General features: G+C 43.5%; 1 protein-coding gene across 2 annotated transcripts in view; it reads left to right on the top strand.

Moving 5' to 3' along the window:
• The window catches only part of LOC127417114 (serine/threonine-protein kinase PAK 3-like), an 87,472-nt gene that overhangs the window by 22,486 nt on the left and 39,416 nt on the right, over positions 1-25,570 (top strand). For both annotated transcript variants that reach the window (XM_051656824.1, XM_051656829.1), the window contains exon 2: positions 21,699-21,889. In XM_051656824.1, coding sequence (XP_051512784.1) covers positions 21,721-21,889 — 169 coding nt within the window. In that variant the 5' untranslated portion in view covers positions 21,699-21,720. The remainder of the gene's footprint in view (positions 1-21,698; positions 21,890-25,570) is intronic.

A 25,570-nucleotide genomic window follows, 5' to 3' on the forward strand; every position in this document is an offset into this window, starting at 1 on the left:
CTTCCATCAAGAGGGTAGGGGACCTACAGGAGTTCTCTGTCAGCGAATCGTGCCTGGAGTTCGGTCCGGGTTACTCTCATGTGATCCTGAGACCCCAACTAGGCTATGTGCCCAAGGTTCCCACGACCCCTTTTAGGGATCAGGTGGTGAACCCGCAAGCGCTGCCCCAGGAGGAGGCAGACCCAGCCTTGGCATTGCTGTGTCCAGTTTGAGCTTTACACATCTATTTGGATCGCACGCAGAGCTTTAGAAGCTCTGAGCAGCTCTTTGTCTTCTTTGGTGGACAGCGGAAAGGAAGCACTGTCTCCAAACAGAGGATCGCCCACTGGGTCATTGACGCCATCGCGATGGCATATCAGGCTCAGGACGTGCCAACCCCTGCGGGGTTACGAACCCACTCTACCAGGAGTGTGGTGGCCTCCTGGGTCCTGGCCAGTGGCGCTTCTTTGGCAGACATCTGCAGAGCAGTTGGCTGGGCAGCACCCAACACCTTTGCAAGGTTCTACAGTCTCCGGGTTGAGCCGGTCTCGTCCTGTGTATTGGCAGGCACGAGAAGGTAAGTTCCAGGACAGCTGGCCAGGTGTACCGCTTGCGCATAGTGCCTTTCCCCTCTTTTGAGGTGAAGACGTGTGCTTTTGACTCCCAGTCGATTCACAGACTGTGATCCCTGGATGACTTTCCTCCTTAGCCCTCTGGCAGTTGAGTTTGCGGATAAACATGCTGCCGACCCAGTACGTGCGCTAATGAGGCCCTGTACTGAGGTAGGTGCTCCACATCTGCTGGTTCCCCAAAGGCGACCCCATGTGATATCTTCCACAAAATCGTTTCCCTGTCGGTAAACTTTGTCTTCCTTGGGCAGAGGCCCCACTGCCCCTGGTCGCCATGCTTTGTATAAACTCCTCCCCCTTTGGGTAGGACCTACCATGGGACCTCTCCACATGACATACTTCCGACAAGACTCGGTAAGACCATGTGACGTATTCCACTCAAAATACCCCCTTCCTCTTGGGTGGGGTGTGGTCTCTGCGGTGTCTTCCCCTTGGGAGGGACACACCCCCGACGTAGACACTTATGGCTCCCAGTCGGTTAACAAATTCCACTCTTTTTGGGGAGAAAAAAGAGGAAAAGATGCCTCAGCTGGGCTAGCCTGTCCCTATTTTTGGGCAGTCGACTTGTTCCTGAAGGACCGTTCGACGCTCATAAGAGCATTGGGGGAGGTTGCGTTACGGCCTGGTGCGCTGGCTACGAGGCACACAGCGATCTGCCCGTCTCGCACCGCCAGTCCACGTAACACAGTTCGGATAGTTGCGGTGTTTTGTATAGGGACCCCTAGTGTCACTACATTGACACAACATCGAGTGAGTGACAGATAGGGAACATCATGGTTACTTTCGTAACCTCCGTTCCCTGATGGAGTGAATGAGACGTCGTGTCCCTCTTGCCACAATGCTGAACTACCCGCTGAAATGGCCGGGACCTGGTTTCGGCTCCTCAGCACAAAACCTGAATGAGTGGTTGCATACCAGCTCCTTTTATACCTGTATGTCCAGGGGAGTGGCATGCAAATTCCACTATCCAATTCCCATTGGCCTTTTTTCAAAAAAGCAGAGGTGTTTGGGGCTCCCAAGAGTGACCCCTAGTGTCACTACATCAACACAACATCTCGTTCCCTCCATCAGGGAATGGAGGTTACGAAAGTAACCATGTGTAGAGCGGAGGAGGGTGGGTCCGGGCTGGAATGATGCACGCCCGGTCCCCAATCAGCCTGATGGGGCACGTGAGAGATAAAGGCGGCCGGGGACAACAGTTTGAGAGAGAGAGAATTACAGGCAGCTGCCCTGTGTGTGGTTATGTTTGTGTGTTTTTGGTTAAGTTGATCATTAAACTATTATTTTTATTCACAAGCCGGTTCTCGCCTCCTCCTTTCCCTCTAACCCCCTTACACCATGATGATCGGTTTAATTTTTTTGGGGAACCTTTCCCAGATCAAGTTATACCTCTGACTTATTGTACACTGAAAACCCTAATAAGTTGACTCTACTCAATCTATTGAGTAAACTCGTTCCCTCAGTTGAATTGAGTAATGCATCTCCAAAGCTTGTGTAATTATGTTTACTTAACTTGTTGATCATATAGGATGAACTTAACTATTTAAGTTAAGGTAACTAGATGCAAGAAGACTGAACTCAGATTTGCTCATTTTTTTCCATTGTCCTAAATAGGGTCATGGTTAGTGCTTTAGCCTATCCCAGCTGTCTTGGGCCAAAGGCAGGGAAACACCCTGGACAGGTGGCCAGTCCATCACAGGGCAACACACACAGACATACACACTCTCACTCTCACCTACGGACAATTTAAAGTTTCCAATTTACTTAACCTGCATGTTTTTGGACTGTGGGGGAAACCAGAGCACCTGGAGGAAACCCACGTGAACACAGGGAGAACATGCAGACTCCACAAATAAAGGCCCTGGGTGAGCTGGGACTAGAACCAGGGAGTTTCTTGCTGTGAGGTCACAGTGCAACCCACTGAACCATTGTGCCAAATTTTAAGGCACAATTTGCAATCATGTTATTTATTAAACCACACTATTGTGACTCTAAGACATTACTATATTACAGCTTCTTTTTCTGTTAAAGCATAATTTTCTGTAAAGCTGGTATGAAATGATGTGTGTTGTAAAAAGCACTATACAAATAAAAATGAAGACTTTTAAAATTGGATATAACTTTACACAGAAAAGTTTAGTAAGCAATTTTATCACACTAAAATCATGTTACCACGCATATTGTTTACGTCTTGTGGCTATATTTTTGAAACGGAGAGTATTTTAATGTTGACAGATTGGCCTCCATTCACTTCCATTGTAAGTGCCTCACTGGAACCCAGATTTGTGCTTTTTTTTTTTAAATAATATTTATTTTTTTATTTTTATTTTTTTATTTTTTGTGTGTGTGTGTGTGGTAATCAGTATTTGCCACAAATGCTGTCAATTGAGCTTAACTTTTATTGAACTTGGAATATTCAATATAGTCAATGAAGGAACATAGATATTTGAGTTATGAGACCAAAACTTGACATTTCAAGTAATGTTTAATTAAGACAACTTGATATTTCCAGTAATGGCAACATTTGTGTTTACAGTGTAAGATCAATTAGTTATTCAATTTCTTAAAATAATACTGCATATAAATATAAGTGCAAAAATATTGATGAATCATGTTTTCTGCATGAAATGTTCACACACAAGCTTTATGTACAGATACATGCGAACACACGGTTAGTGAATGAAACCCAAGGTGCTTCTGAAATTGGACTGGACTGGATCTGACCACATGAGTCTTTTATATGTTTATATCTTTTCTAAATTTGCAACATGTCTTACGATGGACTGATGGACTGTTTAAGCATTGCACTAACTGACAAAGGGCATTTTGTCTCCCTCTATAAAAAGAAGAGAATATGAAACTATTTCCTTTTCTCAAATAAATGAGAGAGAAAGTGAGAGATGAGAGGCGGGGTGGTTCCTCACTTCCTTACTGACCTTGAGAGAAAGGATAATGGAGTTTGAGGCATCATAATGGGCGAGCAGTCTGGTGAGATTTTGCAGGCTGTATGTTAATAGTCAAGAGAATAGTAAACTGGCACATATATGGTATAAGACCAGCCTTTCATTTTCCTCTGCTGTCCAGGGGCATAGATTCTGAAAACAAGCAAGAACACCCCCCCCCCCCCCCCCATTATTTATATCATGATCAATGGAAACATGGGTAAATGCTTCATGCTGCAGTCTCCGTCTTTCCACCCAAGACCACACTCAAATGAGTTCTGGCCGTTTCTTTTGAGACTTGGGACAGAGAAGCAGCTCTCCCGTCCATGTTTTTTACATCGGTCATGCGTCTCTTATAACGGGGGTGTGTGTTTCCACATGAGTTAGTGATTGTATTCAATTGACAGTTGGAGTGATCCTCAGTCGTTTAGTGTGTGATGCCCCGTTTTTGTCTGTAGCCATTTACATGGTTGGTGAATGTGATATACCTAATATTTTTAGATTCCGTTCATATAGAATTTGTTTAGTGTAATCCAGCTTTAAAGCGCTTCTCTTCATGTTGGATGTGAATGAAGAAATTTGTCGACTGATAAAATAACTAACTACATCTCAGAGTTTAATGGCATTTTGGAGCTGTGAAAAAAAGCAGATGTGGTACATTTACCAGTAAAGGCAATCCAACAATTTTACTGCAATTTACCAGGATGCATGTGTGAAAAGGGTTACTGATGTAGTCATTTGGATCATATGTTGAGAACAACACAAATGACAAATTATTAGAAAAAAGTGTCCCAATTTACCTGTATTCACCCTCCAGCTATGTAGAGTGGGATTTTGGACTAATGAGATTTCACTCTGGGCAAGGCATGACAGAAATGGAAAGCAAGCAAAAGAAAATATGTCTGTGTCCCAATTCGTATGCTTATGCCACAACATGAGAACAAAGGAAATCGACATGTTGCTTCCGAATGTTCATGTACCTATGTACTACTGATGTACTACTCTGAGACATGGGTTCTGATGCCATGGAGATTTAGGAAGTAATTGCATTCACTTCCAGACACTGGAACTGGAATAAAATATGCATTCATATTGACAGTAGTACCTAATTTACTAAAAATACAACTCGCTTTTTGCACTACCCTGTGGGCATTTCACCTCAGCAACATTTCTGCTTTTGGCCACTGGGGGCAGTGGTTCAAATTTCAGTAAGTATTAACCAATTTCAGCAGCAGAACACTTTACCTCCTGTTGCCGAATTCACGGTGTGATCAGTCTGTATACTATGCACTGAAAGTATGCACTTAGCTGATGATAGGAAAGAACATAATTTTGTGCATCCAAGACAGTATAAGCCAGGGTTGGGGCATACTACATACTACGACTAAAATGTAAATAAACACCAGAACCCCTTTATCTATTCTAGCATTCATTTCCTTTAATATATTGTTTAACTTTTAGGTCCATGCATTTCACTTTTCTTACCATTTTTGTACAAATGAAAATATTAAAAGAGAACCATCACAAACATTACGAACCATGCTTATAACATTACCACACTCTGCTTTAATATAACTCATCATCTCTAGTAGCAGATCAGAGATCAGCTGGAGTGAGATGGTGATTAGCGCCCCAAACATTAATCCCTGTCTGCTCTCTGTCACACCACACGTTGTATGAGATGCATATAAGAAAGGCATCTCTCTCTCTCTCTCTCTCTCTCTCTCTCTCTCTCTTTCTGAGTGTGTGTGTGTGTGTGTATGTGTGTGTGTGTGTGTGTGAGTGAAAGAAAGAAAGAGAGGATTATATTTCAGAGTTTTGAGGTTAGTTATTATGCAAATTAGTGCAAGGGAAGGTGTACAAGATTAGTGAAACATTGTATGCCTGCAGCAGACATATGAAAGTGTTACAGCAGGTGAGAGGAGTGAACAGATAGAATGACACCAAGGAAGAGAGGAGAGAGAGAGAGAGAGAGAGGGAGAGAGAGAGAGAGAGAGAGAGAGAGAGAGAGTGAGACATGAGGGAGTAATACAAGGGGAGATTAGAAGGCCGCTGCTGCATTAGTCATTCAAATTCAGCTGGACACTAAAGAGAGCATTAATCTTTGATCAGAGGGAGAGAGAGAGAGAGATCTTAATAAAAGGATATTACTCAGCTGAAAAACTGTGAATGCTTCTGTGTAGCAAAGAACTTTTCCATTTGGGATGATACCTACAATTTGGAAATTCATACACTAGTTGGATAAGTGCATAGTGTATAGTGCGCCATTTGGGATACAGCTCTTGACTAAGGCTGGGCAATAGGACGATGTAATCGGATGTTGACAATATCTGACAAATACCCCGATGCTGATTGCAACAGTTATTGATAGACGATGATCGGCAATATTGAGAAACGACAAACCATGGAGCTGGGAAGTTGCTAAATACAGTATATTAAATAGAAGTCCAATAGTTATCATCTAATACATTTTTAGATAGTAATCAATGTAATAAACCATTAAATGCATTATGAATTAAAGAGACCAGTTGTGTCCATTTTCAATGCTGATGCTTGTGCACTGAATAGCATGACACATTATCCATAGCGGGTATAACCTGTTCTCTAGACTCAGACATAAACTGGCTTAGCAACTAGAAAGAAACAGTACATACATTAGACATACTTCCCTATTTTTCAGGCCAGTCCAGTTCATGCGCATGCATGATGTCCTTATTTAAAAGGTTATTAGCTCTTTTACCTGCAAGGTGGGAACTCCCATTAGTTTTAATAGAAGTGCTCCATCTCTGGCTAAATAGTCTCGGGCCTTGCTTGCTTATTAGAGTATCATATTGTTAGCTTAGCAACATGCTAACATTTGAGTCTGCCAAGTCTCCTGCACACCTCATGTGATGAGCAATATTTGTGTGGTGAAACGCAGCTGTTGCCTATATAGAGAGTCCCAGATCAGTCACTTATGAGATTCCATGTCAGTTAGGATGCTGTCTTAGGAGGTAACTGCCTGTGTAGGTGCAAGATAACTAGGCAGCACAACTTTGGAGCACAGCTAATGTACAGTATATACCAGTGAGGATATTCTGAGCAGTTTTGGATAGTTTAATATGTTTCTTGTTAGATCTAGGCCATCACTGTGGTCTCCGTGTAGCTTATTTTGCTCAAAAGGACATTACGGAGAAGAGAGACTAATGGATGAGGGGAAAGATAAGAGATTCAGGGAATCACTCTCATATTCTCTCTCTCTCTCTCTCTATCTCTCTCTCTCTTCGCTGGTCTGCGCTCAGCTCTAAATAGGTCAGAGTTTTAATGCTACAGTGAGGCATAAGGAAACACTACTGCGGCCATCTTAAACCCTCCTCACAGAAAAGACTAATGCTGCTCCATATGGACTGTACACAGATTTAGGCCACTAGTCCAGTGCACTGAGCAGTAATGACCATCTATTACTAATGATAAAAGATGAGCCGACCCTGTCTAATGCTACTAACATCACAAAACTACTATAGTGCAAACAGATGGGGTTTAAATGGAGTTCATATACTTGAAGATAACATATCACTTCAAAAGCCATTCACTGTACTATGGAGGTACAATAATGGTATAACATGGTAATACTATGGTACATTGACATATCGTATTGAATGATTACAATAGTACCATGGTATTTGCATGGTATTCCAATAATACCATGGTATTACCATGGTACACTTCTATATTGATACATGTACCATGGTATACGAATGGCATATGTGCAAAAAATGTGGTATTGCCATGGTACATATCCAAAATACCATGGCGGTGCCATACTTTTACAGGTGATTTCAGGTAACACAAGTTTAAATATATCTTTACTAGTCTCTGTACTGCTGACTTATAATTATGAGGCAAACAGAAACGATTATGCATGTCTGCCTCAGGAGAGGTGATGTCAGTCCATCAGACTCATCCGATATGAGTTATATTTAACATCTGGAATTCAGTCAGCATTTTAAATGGAAATGGATGGAACACACAACATGATTCACACATATAACAAAATAGTTTTTTTAAATGAATTGTTTGGGTTATCTGGAAGACTAAATTCAGTCAATTAAAGATTGTAAAGGAATCTACTGATATAACCACACACACACACACACACACACACACACACACACACACACACACACACACACATATGGTCTAACATTTGTTTTTGAATCCCTTTGTCCATACTGTAATATGGTGTTTTATGACTAAATTGACTGCATGGGCATCTCTGATTGAATTGAATAATTCATTTTTAAGAGGATGTTTGGGTTTGTTGATCAGTGTATGGAAAAGTGAGCCCCAGTGCATACAGTATCCTCACCAGCTACTCACCTGGGTCATTATACAACACAGATGTTTTTGCCCTTCTGTGACCCTCATTGTGTAAAAAAATGACTTTAACTCTACTTTTTAAGATACAAGGGCCGTCACTGGGGTGATACCCTGAAGGGGATCTTTTCTGAACCTCTAGTTAGAATATTACTAGTTTATAGATTGTTTATAAAGAATGTTTGTTACTTGTTTTTGGCACATAATTGTACCCTAAGGACCTATTGTGTATCTTTAAAGGTACATTTATATTTTTTTTGTTTCTCTGGGACAAAACATTTTTTCAAACAGTGAATGGTCCCATTTTTTGGCCTGTGTTTCCAATACTATTTTTTTAAAATAATGCTATGTTAGCAAATAGCTACACACACACACACACACACACATACACATATATATATATATATATATATTGTGGTTTAGGTGGACAATGCATTAATAAGAAAAAAAAGGCTTGTCCCCAATGTTATTTATTAAAGGACTTCACTTTTAGAGAGTGAACTCTGCTAGGACAAGTAAATCTCTCTTGTATTTTTATAATTTAATCTTATGTTTTGTCACGTTTGTCAGTAGGGCAGCTTAAAATGTCAACCCTGTTACCATGATTTTATAGGGTAAACAACTGATTATTGAAAAGTTCATATGTATCAGCTTTAAAATCTAAACACCTAGTAGTGTCATGACGTAGAATTTCATCATGAACCTTTTTAGCAATCATAAAAGATTGATCTCGGGATTGAGATCACGACTAATTGAAATCCATCTATATATCTACCCATCCCTAATTTTATTATTTGTATTTAAGCCATACATGTGATTTTGTTAGGTTCATCAAATTATTTTCACATACCCACTGGAACCTGCTTACGGACCCCCTGGGGTATGCATACCACCAGTTGGGAATAAAAATATTTAACTGAACTGTAAAAATGTCCACCCTGTTAGCATCAACAGAAACTGACATATATTAATAATATTTATTAATTTAGCTTGCGAAGGCACAGTGCATTTTATTAATACTTAATGACATTTCTTGTTTGACAAAGTATTTTAATCTTATTGATGTGTACATTAAAAATCACTTTGTGGGTGAAGAGAGGTGTTCATGTAATGTGATCATGTGTTATTTAAAATGAGTTGGAGCTCTGAGGCTATGTCCACATTAATCCGGATACATTTGAAAACTGCATTTTCATTTTCGAAATTCTCGCCTTCCACTGCTGTTTTCAGACGTTTTCTAAAGGTTTCTCGTCCACACTGAAACATATGTAAGTGCTTAAATCCCCTTACTGGGCATGTGAAAAATAGCCGTTCCTTGTACGGTCTGAAACGCACTTGTCCTCCTGTTCTGTCGCCGGACAGCAATTCTGAGTAAACTTCCCATCGCCTTTGAAGGAATGAAATCCCTTACAAAAATCGAGAATTTATGGTGAAAGATTGATCTCGGGATTGAGATCACGACTAATTGAAATCCATCTATATATCTACCCATCCCTAATTGCGGCAAATTGTCCCAATGGACAATTTGCCGCAAGTTTGCCGTAAAGCTCATCTGCATGTCAGAATTATCAGAAAGAATGAAATCTCTTACAAAAATCGAGAGTTCATGGCAAATTTGCCACAAACTTGCGGCAAATTTGCCATGAACTCTCGATTTTTGTAAGAGATTTCATTCTTTCTGATAATTCTGACATGCAGATGAGCTTTACGGCAAACTTGCGGCAAATTGTCCATTGTTGCCAAAGGTTTTCTGCAGGTTCACCATTACCGCTGAAGAGCTGCAAACTTCTGGTGAACATGTGCGGCGAATCACAAGCTCATCTGCATGTCAAAATAATGAGTGGCAAATTTATAGCAAATTTGTGGGAAGTTTGTGCCTAGTTTGCCAGAACTCTAGATTTTTTGTAAGGGATGTGAAGGTTGTACAAAGTAACATTTATCCTTAACAACACAAAGTGTACAGCAGGCACAACAATGCCGCTAAAACATAGGCCGCCATCTTGATTGTTTTGGGTTGAATGGATCACATGACTGCATCACATGACAACAAATACTTCATCATTTTCATACATTACATATATAGATAAACATGTTTTCAAACGAAAACGTATTGTTTTCAAACGAAAACGTATTAGTGTGGATGTGGCCTGAGGTCCAAAGAAGTCATTAGCTTTGATGAATGAGTTTGAATCCTAACGGCTATAACTGGTATAACTGCTATATTGTATTCATACACAGGCATACTTGTGTGTGTGTTTCTTTGTGTATTTGGAATCATTAGACATGCATAGGTGTGTAGATGGGAAGTAGAAACTTTTGAAGGTTTGGTTGTGTGTGTATTTGTGTGTGTTGTGGGTGGATTATGGCTCTCTTACACAGGGAATTCTCATTCTTTGAGAGTTCTGGTTGGGCCAGAAAAACTACAGTTAAAGAATCTGTGCCACACCTAGAACTGCACAGCAGAGGAAAAACCCGCAAACTGACTGCATGAATGAATGCATCGTTATTGTTGTCAGCTGTACCCAAAACATTTTTCAAACCAATCAATTTCTAATAAATCAATACATATATGCACACATAGACACACACAGAATAATAATCATAGAAAACTTACATTTTCAATTTTACTGAACCTTTCCTCTCAGATAAAAGTATTTATTTTCTTTTAAAATATATATATACAATTTTATAATACATATTACAAATGTAATTAATAAATTATTAAATATTTTAATAAATATTTAAATGTAATATATATGCTGGACAATCTCACCCACTTCAAACATGTTGCTTCTTTTTTCCTGTTTCATAATGAAGGAATATTATGACGGATTCACCTGTATCAAAGAGGAGAACACAATCACACACACACTGTAGTCTGTTTACGCTTGAGGTCACTTATGCATATCAAGTTAACATGTGAGCTACTGGCTGTATGCAAAGCAGTTGCTGGTTACAAGAGTTCAAGGCACTTCAGTACCCTTACAGGTACAGTGGCGGGATCAGATGGTCATACCATGTTAATTTGCTACCATGTTACTGTTTGATTACAATATATTCAAAGAATACCATGATACCATCTACCATGTCTTAAAAACCATGATACTTTGGTACTTTTACCTAAGGGTAATGTGCATACAGATTGTTTGTTATAGAGTATTTATGGTTGGGTTTGGTTTGCTCATTATCTAAATTGCTGTACATATATGCCATATGTGGAATGGGGAAATAAAAATAAATAAAAAAAACCTTGGGGAAAGTAATAGGGAAATTCCCTACATAGGGACAATGTGTGCTTTTCTTTGGGGACAAAAAAGTTCCAGAAGTGACTTAAATCTGACAAAAGCTCCATTTGGGGACATCTGTTGATATGCGTGTGTGTGTGATGTGTTTTCTGTTTGTTACTAGCCTGTTTGTTACTAGCCTGTGCTAACATCCTGTTGGTATATATGCTTTTATAATGGCAAAATTCTAGGACATCCACAGAGTGACAAGCTAATTACAATTGATTGCTACTGAAAGATGAAACAGCATCTATGTTTGTTTGTGTGGGTGTGTATGAGCGTGTATTCACCTCTCAGTGAATGTTGGCAATGTTGTTATGACTGTTCAATGGTTCCTGAACATATAAAAAAATCTTTATTTAATCATTGTGCAGTAGATATATACAGTTTAAAAGGTTTTTGAGGACTATTGTTTTCTTGATAATGTACACACCACACAATAGATGCTATTAGCTGTGTGTATGATTATGTTGAAGGTGCACTCAGCAATTTTTTGTTGTGCAAGCCGATATGGCGGTCATATTGGTCTTATACTGACAACTTGCAGAATGCATCTGGCAAATAATTGGTTCTGATGCCATTTTAGAAAAGCATTATATGTGATCAGCCATGATGAATTTATTTTGTGAGCAAAAGTGTCTGATAATAGGGGGGTTCCGAGAGAAAGCGAGGAGCATTCGGCCAGTCATATGATCTGCTCCATGTAAAATAAAATTAAAAGTAATTTATAGATTTTACTGATATGACTGCAGTCTTCATATCAGATCATATCATATATTAAAAAATTCTTATGTGTAAAACTTTTTAATAAAGGAAAAATGATTGAGTGCTTTAAAGGATTTTTTTTTAACCTTTTTTAAAACGATACATAGTGCTCCTTTCTGCAGAAGAGATCCCATCTATGATAAATCAGCTTTTGATGGAGATATAAATATGAACCTGTGAATTTGAATGGGATTATGGGTTGAATCATGGAGTGAGAGAGCTAGAGTTCCCTATCTGTCACTCACTCGACGTTGTGTCAATGAAGTGACACTAGGGGTCACTCTTGTGAGCCCGAAACACCTCTGGTCTTTGAAAAAAAGGCCAATGAAAATTGGCTAGTAGTATTTGCATACCACTCCCCTGAACATACGTGTATAAAAGGAGCTGGTATGCAACCACTCATTCAGATTTTCTCTTCGGAGCCGAACGGTCGAAGATCACTGAGCTGAATTGACCTCTGCTGGATCTGATGGCGCATTTCAGTGGCTACTCCCCCCTCTGCACTGGTGCACTGCAGAGAACCCCCCTGGGCGCTTCAGCAGAAATAAAAGAGTATATTCTAAAAAAGAGTATATTTCTCTAAAAGAGCAGCACACACGGAACGTCTTTTTAAAGATGCCCTTCCATTTGTGTGTTATTCCTGGTTGCGGTCGTTATCTCTCGCCTTCTGATGGTCACGATTGCTGTCTTTCGTGTCTGGGCGCTGCCCACACGGAGACAGCATTCGTGGATGGGTCATGTACTCATTGTGACAACATGTCCATGGCAATGATGCAGTCGCAGCTTGCCTTCGTAAGAAAGCAAGCCACCCCAGCGGCTCCCCGTCCCGGTCTTTCTACCTACGGGTATGAGGCCAGCGCAGCTAGCACTGGGGGCGATTTGGGGACCCCAATGGGACCACCTCCGCCGGGTATCCCCCCACGGACCTCCCATTCCCCAGCATGCTCATCTGCCCCGATCAGGCTTCCGGATGAGTCCGCTGGCTCGTCTCACGGCGAGTTCGACCTCTTGTTCGGAGCCTGTGAAGGTGATGAGCTCTTGAGCGCAACATCGCAGAGCGGGCTCGTCCAGTCGGACGCAGAAGCCTCAGCTGGGCTCCCCCCCTCAGGTACGGTCGCCCAGTCACAGGCTGACGTGGAGATGACGGACATGCTTTCCCGGGAAGCCACGAGCATCGGGCTAGAGTGGAACCCTCCACTCTCCCCTGAACCCTCGCGGCTCGATGATTGGTTCCTGGGCTCGCGGTGCCGCTCACAGCCACACCCCGCCCCAGTTCCTTTCTTCCCGGAAGTGCACGTGGAGCTGACAAGGTCGTGGGAGGCACCTTTTACTGCCCGGTCCTGATCTTTCAGCTCCCCTGCCCTCACTACCCTCGATGGTGGGGCGGCCAAGGGCCGGTGGATAAGGCGCTCGCGGTGCACCTATGCCCGCAGAGCGCCGCCACCTGGCGCAGGCGCCCAAAGCTCCCATCCAAGGCCTGTAGGTTTATGTCGTCCCTGATGGCCAAGGCCTACGGTGCCGCTGGACAAGCCGCCTCCGCCCTGCACACCATGGCTCTCCTGCAAGTCCACCAAGCCAAGGCACTAAAGGAACTGCACGAGGGTAGTTCCGCCCCGGGATTGATGCAGGAGCTGCTCTCCGGGTGACGAAGGTCACGGTGCGGTCTCTCGGGAGGGCGATGTCCACCTTGGTGGTCCAGGAGCGCCACCTTTGGCTCAACCTGGTCGAGATGGGAGAGGCCGACAAGGCACGGTTCCTTGGCACCCCCATTTCCCAGGATGGCCTGTTCGGTGACACCGTCGAGGACTTTGCCCAGCAGTTCTCGGCGGTGAAGCAGCAGACGGAAGCTATCCGCACCCTGGCTTAAGATCCCGCACCCCGTCTGCTCGTCGCCAAGGGTATCCTCCTGTGGTGACTGCACCGGCACCGCTGCAGCCTGGCCCCGGTGTGGAGCCCACCGCAGGAAGCAGACGCCAACCGTCTCACGGCTGGCCGCCAAGAACCCGAGAAAGGCTTCGAAGTGCCCCTGAGATGGGTAACCCAGGGATGAGGAAACCCGCTGCTCTGGAGCTGGTAAGCAGACCACTCCATCCCCCGGTGGAGGGCCAGGAGGAGAATCTTTTGTTACCTTTTCATTTAATTTCACCGCATTCCCAAGTGGCTGCAGTACCCAAGATTTCAGCAAAAGAGCGGTTTCCTTATTCCCTGGGTCACATACCCGGTGCGCACGGCTGACATCACGACCACCATCCACCATTCCATTTTGGCAGGTTTGGCGCTCCAGCGGCGGTCTCCCCGCCCCTGCGCAACCCGATGTGACGTCTCCACGGGTCATGAGAATAAGCCTCTTCAGGCTTTTCCGGGGGCGTTTTCCAACCCGTCACGATGGCTGGTCCGGACCGTCCGACTCGGCTACGCGATTCAGTTCACCGGGCATCTGCCCAGGTTCAGCGGCGTCCACTTCACCTCGGTGAAGGGCGAGAACGCCGCTATCTTGCGCATGGAAATCGCTACCCTCCTACGGAGGGGTGCGATAGAGCCTGTCCCTCCAGCTGAGATGAAGAAGGGGTTTTACAGCCCCTACTTCATTGTACCGAAAAAAGGCGGTGGGTTGCGGCCAATCTTGGACCTGCGAGTATTGAACCAGGCTTTACACAGACTCCTGTTCAAGATGCTGATGCAAAAACACATTCTAGCAAGCGTCCGGCATCAAGATTGGTTCGCGGCAGTAGACCTTAAGGACGCATACTTCCATGTCTCGATTCTACCTCGACACAGACCCTTCCTGCGGTTTGCATTCGAGGGTCGGGCGTATCAGTACAAGGTCCTCCCTTTCGGCCTGTCCTTGGCCCTCGCGTCTTCACGAAGGTTGCAGAGGCAGCCCTTGCCCCGTTAAGGGAAGTGGGCATTCGCATCCTCAACTATCTCGACGACTGGCTAATCCTAGCTCACTCTTGGGATGTGTTGTGTGCGCACAGGGACCTGGTGCTCTCGCTCCGTAGCCAACTAGGGCTTCGGGTCAACTGGGAAAAGAGCAAGCTCCTCCCGGTTCAGAGCATTTCTTTTCTCGGCTTGGAGTTGGACTCAGTCTCGATGACAACACGCCTCATGAATGAGTGCACACAGTCGGTGCTGACCTGTTTGAAGGCGTTCAGACAGAAGACAGCAGTTCCACTGAAACTGTTTCAGAGGCTCCTGGGGCATATGGCATCCTCAGCGGTGGCCACTCCGCTCGGGTTGATGCATATGAGACCGCTTCAGCACTGGCTCCAGACCCGAGTCCCGAGATGGGCATGGCGCTGCCTTTTCAGCCAGGTCTCCAGGCACGTCATGGTTATGACAGATGCCTCCAAAACGGGCTGGGGTGCTGTATGCAATGGGCACGCAGCCGCCGGCTCCCGGACGGGCACACGGCTATGTTGGCACATCAACTGCCTTGAGTTGTTGGCAATTCTGCTCGCCCTGCAGAGGTTTCGGCCATTGATCCAGGGCAAGCATGTGTTAGTTCGGACAGACAACATGGCAACAGTGGCATACATCAACCATCAAGGTGGTTTACACTCCCGCTGTATGTCACAACTTGCCCGCCGTCTCCTCCTCTGGAGTCAGCAGCACCTCAAGTCGCTGTGAGCCACTCACATCCTGGGCGACCTCAACTCTGCAGCGGACGTGCTGTCACAACAGGTTACCCTCAGGGGAGAGTGGAGACTCCACCCTCAGGTGGTCCAGCTAATTTGGAGTCGATTCGGGCAGGCACAGGTAGACCTGTTCGCTTCCTGAGAATCCTCCCACTGCCCGCTCTGGTACGCCCTGACCGAGGCACCTCTCGGTATAGATGCGCTGGCACACAGCTGGCCCCCTGGACTATGCAAATATGCGTTTCCCCCAGTGAGCCTACTTGCACAGACCCTGTGCAAGGTCAGGGAGGACGAGGAGCAGGTCATCCTGGTAGCACCCTACTGGCCCACCCTGACGTGGTTCTCAGACCTCACGTTCCTCGCAACAGCCCCCCCCCGGTGAATTCCCCTGAGGAAGAACCATCTTTCTCAGGGACAGGGCACCATCTGGCACCCGCAACCAGACCTCTGGAATGTCCATGTCTGGCTCCTGGATGGGACACGGAAGACTTAAGTGGCCTACCACCCGCAGTGGTAGACATGATCACTCAGGCTAGGGCCCCCTCTACGAGGCGCCTGTATGCCTTGAAGTGGCGTCTGTTCACTAAGTGGTGTTCTTCCTGAAGGTCAGGTCGGTGCTTTCCTTCCTGCAGGAGAGGTTGGAGGGGCGGCTGTCCCCCTCCACCTTGAAGATGTATGTAGCCGCTATATCGGCACACCACGTCACAGTGGACGGTAAGTCCTTAGGGAAGCATGACCTGATCATCAGGTTCCTGAGAGGCGCCATGAGGTTGAATCCCTTCAGACTGCACCTCATTCCCTCATGGGACCTCTCTGTAATTCTTCAGGGTCTACGGGGAGCCCCCTTTGAGCCCCTGCAGTCAGCTGAGCTTAAGGTACTCTCTTTAAAGACTGACCTCCTGACTGCGCTTACTTCCATCAAGAGGGTAGGAGACCTGCAAGCGTTCTCTGTCAGCAAAACGTGCCTGGAGTTCGGTCTGGGCTACTCTCACGTGATCCTGAGACCCTGACCGGGCTATGTGCCCAAGGTACCCACGACCCCATTTAGGGATCAGGTGGTGAACCTGCAAGCGCTGCCCCAGGAGGAGGCAGACCCAGCCCTGACGTTGCTGTGTCCGGTGCGCACTTTACGCATCTTTTTGGAGAAGAGTTTTAGAGTCTCTGAGCAGCTCTTTGTCTGCTTTGGTGGACAGCGGAAAGGAAGCACTGTCTCCGAGCAGAGGATTGCCCACTGGGTCATTGATGCCATAGCAATGGCATATCACACTCAGGGCGTGCTGCTCCCGGCAGGGCTACAAGCCCATTCTACCATAGTGTGGCGGCCTCCTGGGTCTTGACCAGTGGCGCCTCTCTAACAGACATTTGCAGAGCAGCAGGCTGGGCAACACCCAACACCTTTGCGAGGTTCTACAATCTCCGGGTGGAACAGGTTTCATCCCGTGTTGTGGCAGGCACAAGCAGGTAAGTCTGGGACAGCTGGCCGGGTGTATCGCTTGCGCATAGTGCCTTTCACCTCCCTTGAGCTGAAGATGTGCGCCGTTGACTCCCAGTAGTGTTCACAAACTGTGTTCCCTGGATGACTTCTTCCAAGCCCTGTGGCAGATGAGTTTGCAGAAAAACTCACTGCCAGCTCAGTACATGTGCTAACTAAGCCCTGTACTGGGGTAGGCGCTCCGCATGTGTTGGTTCCCCATAGGTAACCCCATGCGACATATATCTTCTGCTAATTAGTTTCCCTGTTGGTAAACTGCGTCTTCCTTGGGCAGAGGCCCCTCTGCCCCAGTCACCATGTTTGTAGAAACTCCTCCCCTGTAGGGTAGGACCTACCATGGGACTTCTCCACATGACATACTTCCGACAAGCTCGGCAAGACCATGTGACATATTTCCACTCAAAATACCACCCCCCCCTTCTCTGGGTGGGGTGTGGTCTCCGCTGTGTCTTCCCCTTGGGAGTGACACCCCCCCGACCTGGTGGCCCCAGTCGGTTAACAAATTTCACTCTTTTTTTGGGGAGAGAAAAAAAGAGAGGATAAGAGGCCACGACTGGGCTAGCCTGTCTCTATCTTTTGGGCAGTCGACTTGTTCCCGAAGGGCCGTTCGACACTCATAACAGCGTTGGGGGAGGTTACGGTTCAGCCTGGTGCACTGGCTACGAGGCACACAGTGGTCTGCCCGTCACACACCGCCAGTTCACGTAACACAGTTCAGCTAGTTGTTGCGTTTCTTATAGGGACCCCTGGTGTCACTTCACCAGCACAATGTCAAGTGAGTGACAGACAGGGAACGTGCTGGTTACTTGCATAACCTCCGTTCCCTGATGGAGGGAATGAGACGTTGTGTCCCTCCTGCCACAACGCTGGACTACCCACTGAAATGGCCGGGACCTTGTCTCGGCTCCTCAGCACAAAACCTGAACAAGTGGTTGCATACCAGCTCCTTTTATACCCGTATGTTCAGGGGAGTGGTATGCAAATACCTCGCCAATTTTCATTGGCCTTTTTTCAAAGACCAGAGGTGTTTCGGGCTCCCAAGTGTGACCCCTAGTGTCACTTTATCGACGCAATGTCTCGTTCCCTCCATCAAGGTACTGAGGTTACGCAAGTAACCCGGACGTTTCCCTGAACTGATGCTTTGAGGAAATGTGAATGTGAGTGTGTGTGTGTGTGTGTGTGTGTGTGTGTGTGTGTGTGTGTGTGTGTGTGTGTGTGTGTGTGTGTGTGGGTTTGTGTGTGTGTGTGTGTGTGTGTGGGGCGGGTTGGGTGGTTTACGAGGACATTTTTTTTAAGGTTAGAAACTGGTAATTACAAGGATATTATGCTATAAATGTGGTTTATGAGGACAATTCTAGTGTCCCCATAATTCAAATAGCTTAAAAAAACATACTTATCTGTGTTTTTTTGAAAATGTAAAAATGCTGAAAGTTTTTTGTGAGGGTTAGGTTTAGGAGTAGTGTTAGGGTTAGGGAATAGAATCTATAGTTCGTACAGTATAAAAATCATTATGTCTTTGGATAGTCCTCATAAGGATAGCCGCACCAACGTGTGTGTGTGTGTGTGTGTGTGTGTGTGTATGTGTGTGTTCACTTGCATTTATTTGTAACTGATATCCAAAGATAGACCATGGAAAGAGCCCAAATGTGTTATAGGCCTCATAGTAAACACTCTGGCTATGTTCAGAATGGAATACTAGCGCACTGCTGGGTTATTCTGTGTCAGATTAACCAAATTTCAGAAATTTATCTGGCTGACATTTTTTATTTTATTAGTATTGTTATTGAAGATAGATACACAAGTGATTCATTTCGGCTACAAAAAAATAACCTTAGAAAAGTGGCCAAAAAAAAAGAAAAAAAAGTTGCATACGCTAATATTTCGTTGGACCGCCTTTAGCTTTGATTACGGCGCACATTTGTCGTGGCATAGTTTCAACAACCTTATGTAATGTCACAACATTTATTTCTGTCCAGAGTTGCATTAATTTTAGGCCGAGATCTTGTATTGATGACGGGAGAGTCGAACCAATCCGTAAAGTCTTCTCCAGCACATCCCAAAGACTTTCAATGGGGTTAAGGTCAGGACTCTGTGATGGCCAATTCATGTGTGAAAATGATTCTTTGTGCTCCCTGAACCACTCTTTCACAATTTGATCCAGATGAATCTTGAAAAAAAAAGCCACAAAAGGCTGCAGTTTAATAAAATAAATATTCAGTATGCATGTGCTGCAGCTTCAAAGTGAATGTGTGAAGCTGGCCGCTCATACACAAACACACACATCATGAGCATCAAGTGCATTGTGTGTAGGGCTGCAGCTAATGATTATTTTGATAATCGATTAAACTGCGATTATTAATTTTTTTCGATTAATTGTATAAAAAAACTAGATTTTTATTTCCTGTATTTTATTTACATTTTTTTTTTTTTTTTTTAGATGAATTTATAAAGGGCATGAGTGTTTGGTTCGATTTACAGTACTGAATTCTACTACACAATTCTATAATATCACAAAACTTTGAACAAAGCCTGAATCATGAAACGTTAAGTTTGAATTTATTAATATTATTATTACTTTCAGGACATATGCAAAACAGTTCCTTTCCTTTTATTGTAAAGGTTAACAAAAAGTACTATTCATTAAAGAGTAAAATGATTGATCAGGGATGGAGTGGGGCAAAAACTCAGCCCAGCAGAGGGCAAAATGACACAAGAATAAAAATATTAATATTTCTGCCCAGCTGAGAAAGGCAAAATTATTTTACTGATTGCATAAATTACATTACATACAAGTATTTCAAATTTATATTGTAAGTTTTAAAACAGTATAGTCGCTCATGGTTCTAAACTATTCTTTTCGAAAAAACACTTTTAATGGTAGTGTATTCTTATCCAGTAAAATAATGTTTGCCATATAAATTCATTGGTGAAATCAGATTTGGCATTATCAGGACTATCAAATATCTGGACCCTCAGCATTATTATACATTATATTCAGCATACAGTTTATATAGTACAATCATCAGATTCCCTCTCGTGCTGAAAAGTCTCATCCTAGACTTTTTGTCTAGACATCGTAAGTTTATGGTATTACATGCGCTTACATGATGAGAAGAAACCATCTAAAACACTTTAAAAGCCGACACACTTGGACCTCTTAGACATTGTGGCATCCATGAAAGCTGCATAATTGGTTACATTGAAACTGAAATTGCGGTGTGATGTTGCATGTGGGAAATCAAAATGATTGCGCTCCTTTTTTCTGTTGCAATCGGTTTGATTGGCTTGGATGCGCGCTCGCGTGCTCGGTAAAGTTTAACGTAGACTCACTTGTGGTAAAGACAAACGGTTTTGCGAAATGGAAATACTAGCCTGATTTTGAATTTATAGCATGTATACATTACAAAACATAGAAAATAGCAGTAAAATGTAAGTTATGCGCTGGAGAGAAACAACTCTTAAGCGCATCAAACAGCATATGCCCTCTTTCAATGCATCTGTTGCAGCAAACGCTCCACTATAAACTGTATGCTTATTATGATCTCCTTCATAAAAAAAAGTGTTTATAAAGTGCTCTCGTGCGATGGGCAACTAGGGTCATGTTCTTTCCGCTTCAACTTGTCTCCCTCATTTTTCAAACGAGTTATCATGCAACACATTTTTCACTGGGCTGTAAAGTGACGTCACTCCGTGCTCGCTACAAATATCCTATTAATCGATAACGAAATTTGTTGTCGATGATTTTCATTATCGATAATTATAGATTTTATCCATTAGTTGTTGCAGCCCTAGCTGTGTGTGTAATAAATGACATAGAGCAAAGCCCTTATTCACTGTGTAGTGCCAAGCATATGCAGACTATATAACTATAGCATTAATTGGGGCTATTTGCGGTTTAATAAGCACATTAGGCCATAGCGAACTGCTTTTCCGGAGGTGAGAAGCTGTCATCAAACATACAAACTGAGAAGAGTTCATTTGGTTTTCTGCCAAAATAGAAGCCCAATTTAACTAGATGCGTGAAATTGAAAAAATGCTACAGAAATATCTTACTACTGTAATGTAAAATGTAATATTCAATGTAGTAGTAGTAGTAGCAATAATAATAATATATCAAGAATAGTTACAATATATTAAAGCACAATAACAAGTTATTTTGTGTTAATTAACAGTTATTGAGGTGTTAAGAATTATGGTTGATATTCTTTCCAGTTCATTCGTTAGACAGAAAATTGAATATCCCTTACTTTGTACTCTGGTTGTATACTGCAAAATTCAGCAAGTATAATGTGTCACTCAGGAATTTTTCTGAAACGAAAACTTCACAAACTGTGCACATTATACATACTGCAAAAATAGTATGAGTAGTGTGGAAGTATGCAGTTCCGAGTGCACCCCATGTGTCCAGTGTATCTGCAGATCTCTTATAGCACAGTCTCTGATATAATACCAACTATGAGTATCATACAGACACAGCAATTTTGATGCACATAGTCTTAATTTTCCTTTTGGGATCAATAAAGCCTATGAGCTTCTCTCTAACTGTTCATGGTTCCATTTCCAATCTGAAAACACACTTTACAAGGAATCTCTGTTTCTCTCTCTCACTACAGGCCATAGTGAGTGCAGCTAAAGATGTCCGATAGTGTCGATATTGAAGAGAAGCCACCTGCCCCCCCCTTGAGAATGAACAGTAGTTCCCGCGACCCTTCCTCAGTGCACAGTTCCAAACCGCTTCCAATGGCTCCAGAAGAGAAGAATAAGAAAGCCCGTCTCAGGTCCATTTTTCCCGGAGGAGACAAGAGTAAGTGCAGCCATCCAAATGATTCCAGTATTGCATGAGCCAGTGCTATTTTTACTGGAAATGTACTAATACATTTCTTGGTGATCTATTAGCTTACACAGAATGTATACACATTTTTCACGTTTTATGCACTTATTGTTAGGGAAAATTTAATTATGGTAAAATGTGGTACAAATAAAATTATATAATAATAATAAATAATAATAAAAATGTGCATAGCACTTATCAAACATCAAGTGAAGCTCAAAGCCAAAATATTTAAAGGTGAATGAATTGATGTGCCTACCGTAGTCCCAATTGGTTAAAAATTACACACTTCACTTTTAAGAAACAAACACAGGGATGTGTAGAACTTTGTGAATGACAGGCATCTGAGTTCAGAGGAAATCTGCGGTACTTCCTGCCAAATTCTGCAGGCAAATTCTTTGTCCCAAATGATGCACTAAACACTATGCACTCAGCTATGTATTGTATGAATTTTCAAAGTGTAGTATTGCTTCAAATGGAACACTAATGTCTTTCTTTACTTTTTAGCAGTTTTTCAGCTGACCAAAGTGATCTTTGGCATGTTAGCAAAACTCGGTGAAAATGAGCTTGTGATTCACCCCAAATTTTTGCCATAAGTTTGCAGCTCTTCACTGGTAGTAGTGAACCTGCAGCAAACCTTTGACGACAATGGACAATTTGCTGCAAGTTTGCCACAAAGCTCATTTGCATTTGAAAACAGTCAGTGGCGAATTTCCTCGATTTTTGTGAGGGAAATCATTCAACTCGCATCTGTAAGATACTGTCTTCACAGAAGTTTTGCTAGTTGCCACTGTAACAGTTCAAGGGTGGGCAAGGAGAAGGCTGGAACCAGCTGAACAGTAAACGTAAGGTTTAATGTAAAACTCAACTTAAAACAACATAAGACAAACAGACACACACAATGCTGCCATGTGCATCTCTCTGTCGAACCAGCTTCTCCAGTTGCCCCTTATCTCGCTCTCCCACTGATCAGCTGATTCAGCCATGCCCTCCTCCTCGTCACACTCCTCCCCCGCCCGATTCAGTCCGGGGCTCCACCGGTCTGACTAACTCCCCCCATCTCTGGAGGGGAGACGCTGCCTTTCCGGCCATTCTGTCAGCCGGTGGTTCACCCCGCCTCCTGAGAACCTGGGGGAGAGACGAGGGGAGGCGTGTGGAGAGGGAAAGGGCGAGCAGAGACACACAGAGAGAGAGAGAGAGAGAGAGGAGAGAAGAACTTGCTCGCTGGCTCCTGGACGCGCTGTCGCCCGGTCCTCAACCGCTCCTCCGCCCTCTGACGGACGCCAGCTCGCTCCTCCCCCGGCGGACAGCAGCGAGTCCTCTGGCCCCTGGCGGATGGAACTGCTCCTCCCCTTCTCGGCAGACGGCCGCGGTTCCTCTGGCACTCGACGGCCAGCAGCGACCCCTCTGTCCCCAGGCAGATGGCCACGGCTGCTCCCCTGGCAGATGGCAGCGGCGAGGACTCTGCGACAGCGCATCCCTCCTCCCTCCCGGGTTTCAGCACCACTGTAACAGTATAACAGATGGGCAAGGAGGAGGCGGGAACCAGCTGAACAGTCAACATAAAGGTTTAATGTAAAACTTAAAACATAAAACATAAGACAAACAGACACACACAACGCGGCCACGTGCATCTCTCTCTCGAATCGGCGTCTCCGGCTGCCACTTATCTCGCTCTCCCGCTGATCAGCTGATTCAGTACCGGTCGTGCTCCATCACGGCCCGGCCATGCTCTCCTCCTCGTCACAGCCACATTCACCATTAATAAAAAAAATATTGTCAGGCCAACATCTCAGACCCGTAACTCCGCCCCTTCCACTACATAGAGCAAGCCGCGACTGTTGAGTGCATGAAGTGTTCCACACTCAAAAGTTTTTATTTTCATCCAGGTACTCGTAGTACACTTCTTGTTGTTGAATTTTCAGTGTGAACATACTACTCACAATACTTACACTACAAAATGGCAGGGGTGGTTGTAGGTTTATATAGTTTGAGTTACTTTATCACTGATGTATCTGTAAAATGACATTACTGTGTCAGCTGGCTAGCAAAAAGAAAATACACAAAATTATGTACTGCCCTCAAGTTGCCGTCATAGTGTTTTTTTTCCCCCAGCAGAATCTTAACACAATATTTTTTTCAATTCCTTTACAACACACATTCACTCTTTGTCTTAAGCCTGATATGCTGAAAATGGCTTTGTTAATGTTTTCACATTCAAAACTATTAATGACATACGAATCATGTATATGAAATATTTTTAATTCAAAACGGCAAATTTCACCAAACGGTGAATAGTTTGCACCCTTGGAAATTACTGTCGGTCTGTACAACATTTCAGTCATAAAACAGTGGGCAAATATTGCATGTTTAGTTACATACTAACATCTTACATGATACTAACTCTCTTAACCTGAACTGCTGACACTGATGCACATGCGTGCTGCTTGGCACTGGAATAATACACGAGGTTCCCGCTCAGCTTTTTAAATTTGAGTCCTGCCTTCATCGGTTTTATTGGCTCTCTCTCTCAAATGACATTGACGAGCTGTGTTAGACTACTGTGCACACTTAAAATGTAACTTTTTTAAACCATTATGTTATTCCTGCAACAACTTAATGACAATTAAAGAGCAGTGCATAATGAACTGCAGCAGAACAACAACAAGGATATCAATTATTGGGGGACTGACAATCGTGCCATATCTGATTACTGGGGGGGACTTATCCTCCTCAATGTATATTGTGGTTATGGGCCTGACTGAAATTAAACTGAAAGGTCCCACAAAATTTTGTCTCAGCTTCAGATACGCAAAGATCAGAAGTTGTATGCTTTTAACACTATGTACTGTAAAACGTGATTTTCCATAGTTTGACACACATTGTGTACAATCGACAGTTTTGAAGCCAATATTGATTTATCGGGTGTTTTAAGTTAGTTTAGAAGATAGCATGCTGTAAATAGGTTAAAATAGGTGATTATTGCTAGATTTGCTAAAGTTTGTGAGGTTCATGGCGCCTTGACTTAATAAAAGAGTTTTGCAAAAAAATGCAAATGTCCTGGCTCATGACTTAAATTTAGTAAATTCATTGAGCACATTTATATATATATATTACTCTTTGTTTTCAAGGTTATATATCTTAATATTTGGAACTTACTGCATCTGGAAGGACCAACCCTTAACACAGTTTCTAATATCTCACCAAGATTTTGATGTTTAGACTGTATTGACACAGCCGCTTGTATGCGTGCACATTCACACAAGTGCTGGAAAACAGCCGCCCAACAAGACAGCATGTGGGTACTGAATTGAGTCTGTATTTGGTATATTCAATCTTGTGTTGAAAGACTGGTATCTTTAACTTATATATATGTATTACTTAATATTAAACATTTATATTTAGTATCAACTTGATACTGAGGCACTGGTACTTTTGACATCACTACAAGATGATAAATACATTCAGGGCTTTACTTAAAATATTCAGAGCTTAAGCCCCGGTAGCCTACCCCTAGCGCCACCCATGAAAATGGTGTAGAATAGTGCAGAAGTGTGAGATTTGGGACACACAGATCATCAAATCTAAAATAACCTTAGTTAGTTTAAGACTAAGCTTAATCTTTTACCTGGCAACCCACTCTTGAATATGGAA

The sequence above is a fragment of the Myxocyprinus asiaticus genome, chromosome 3 (genome assembly GCF_019703515.2).
Source record: "Myxocyprinus asiaticus isolate MX2 ecotype Aquarium Trade chromosome 3, UBuf_Myxa_2, whole genome shotgun sequence".
NCBI lineage: Eukaryota > Metazoa > Chordata > Actinopteri > Cypriniformes > Catostomidae > Myxocyprinus > Myxocyprinus asiaticus.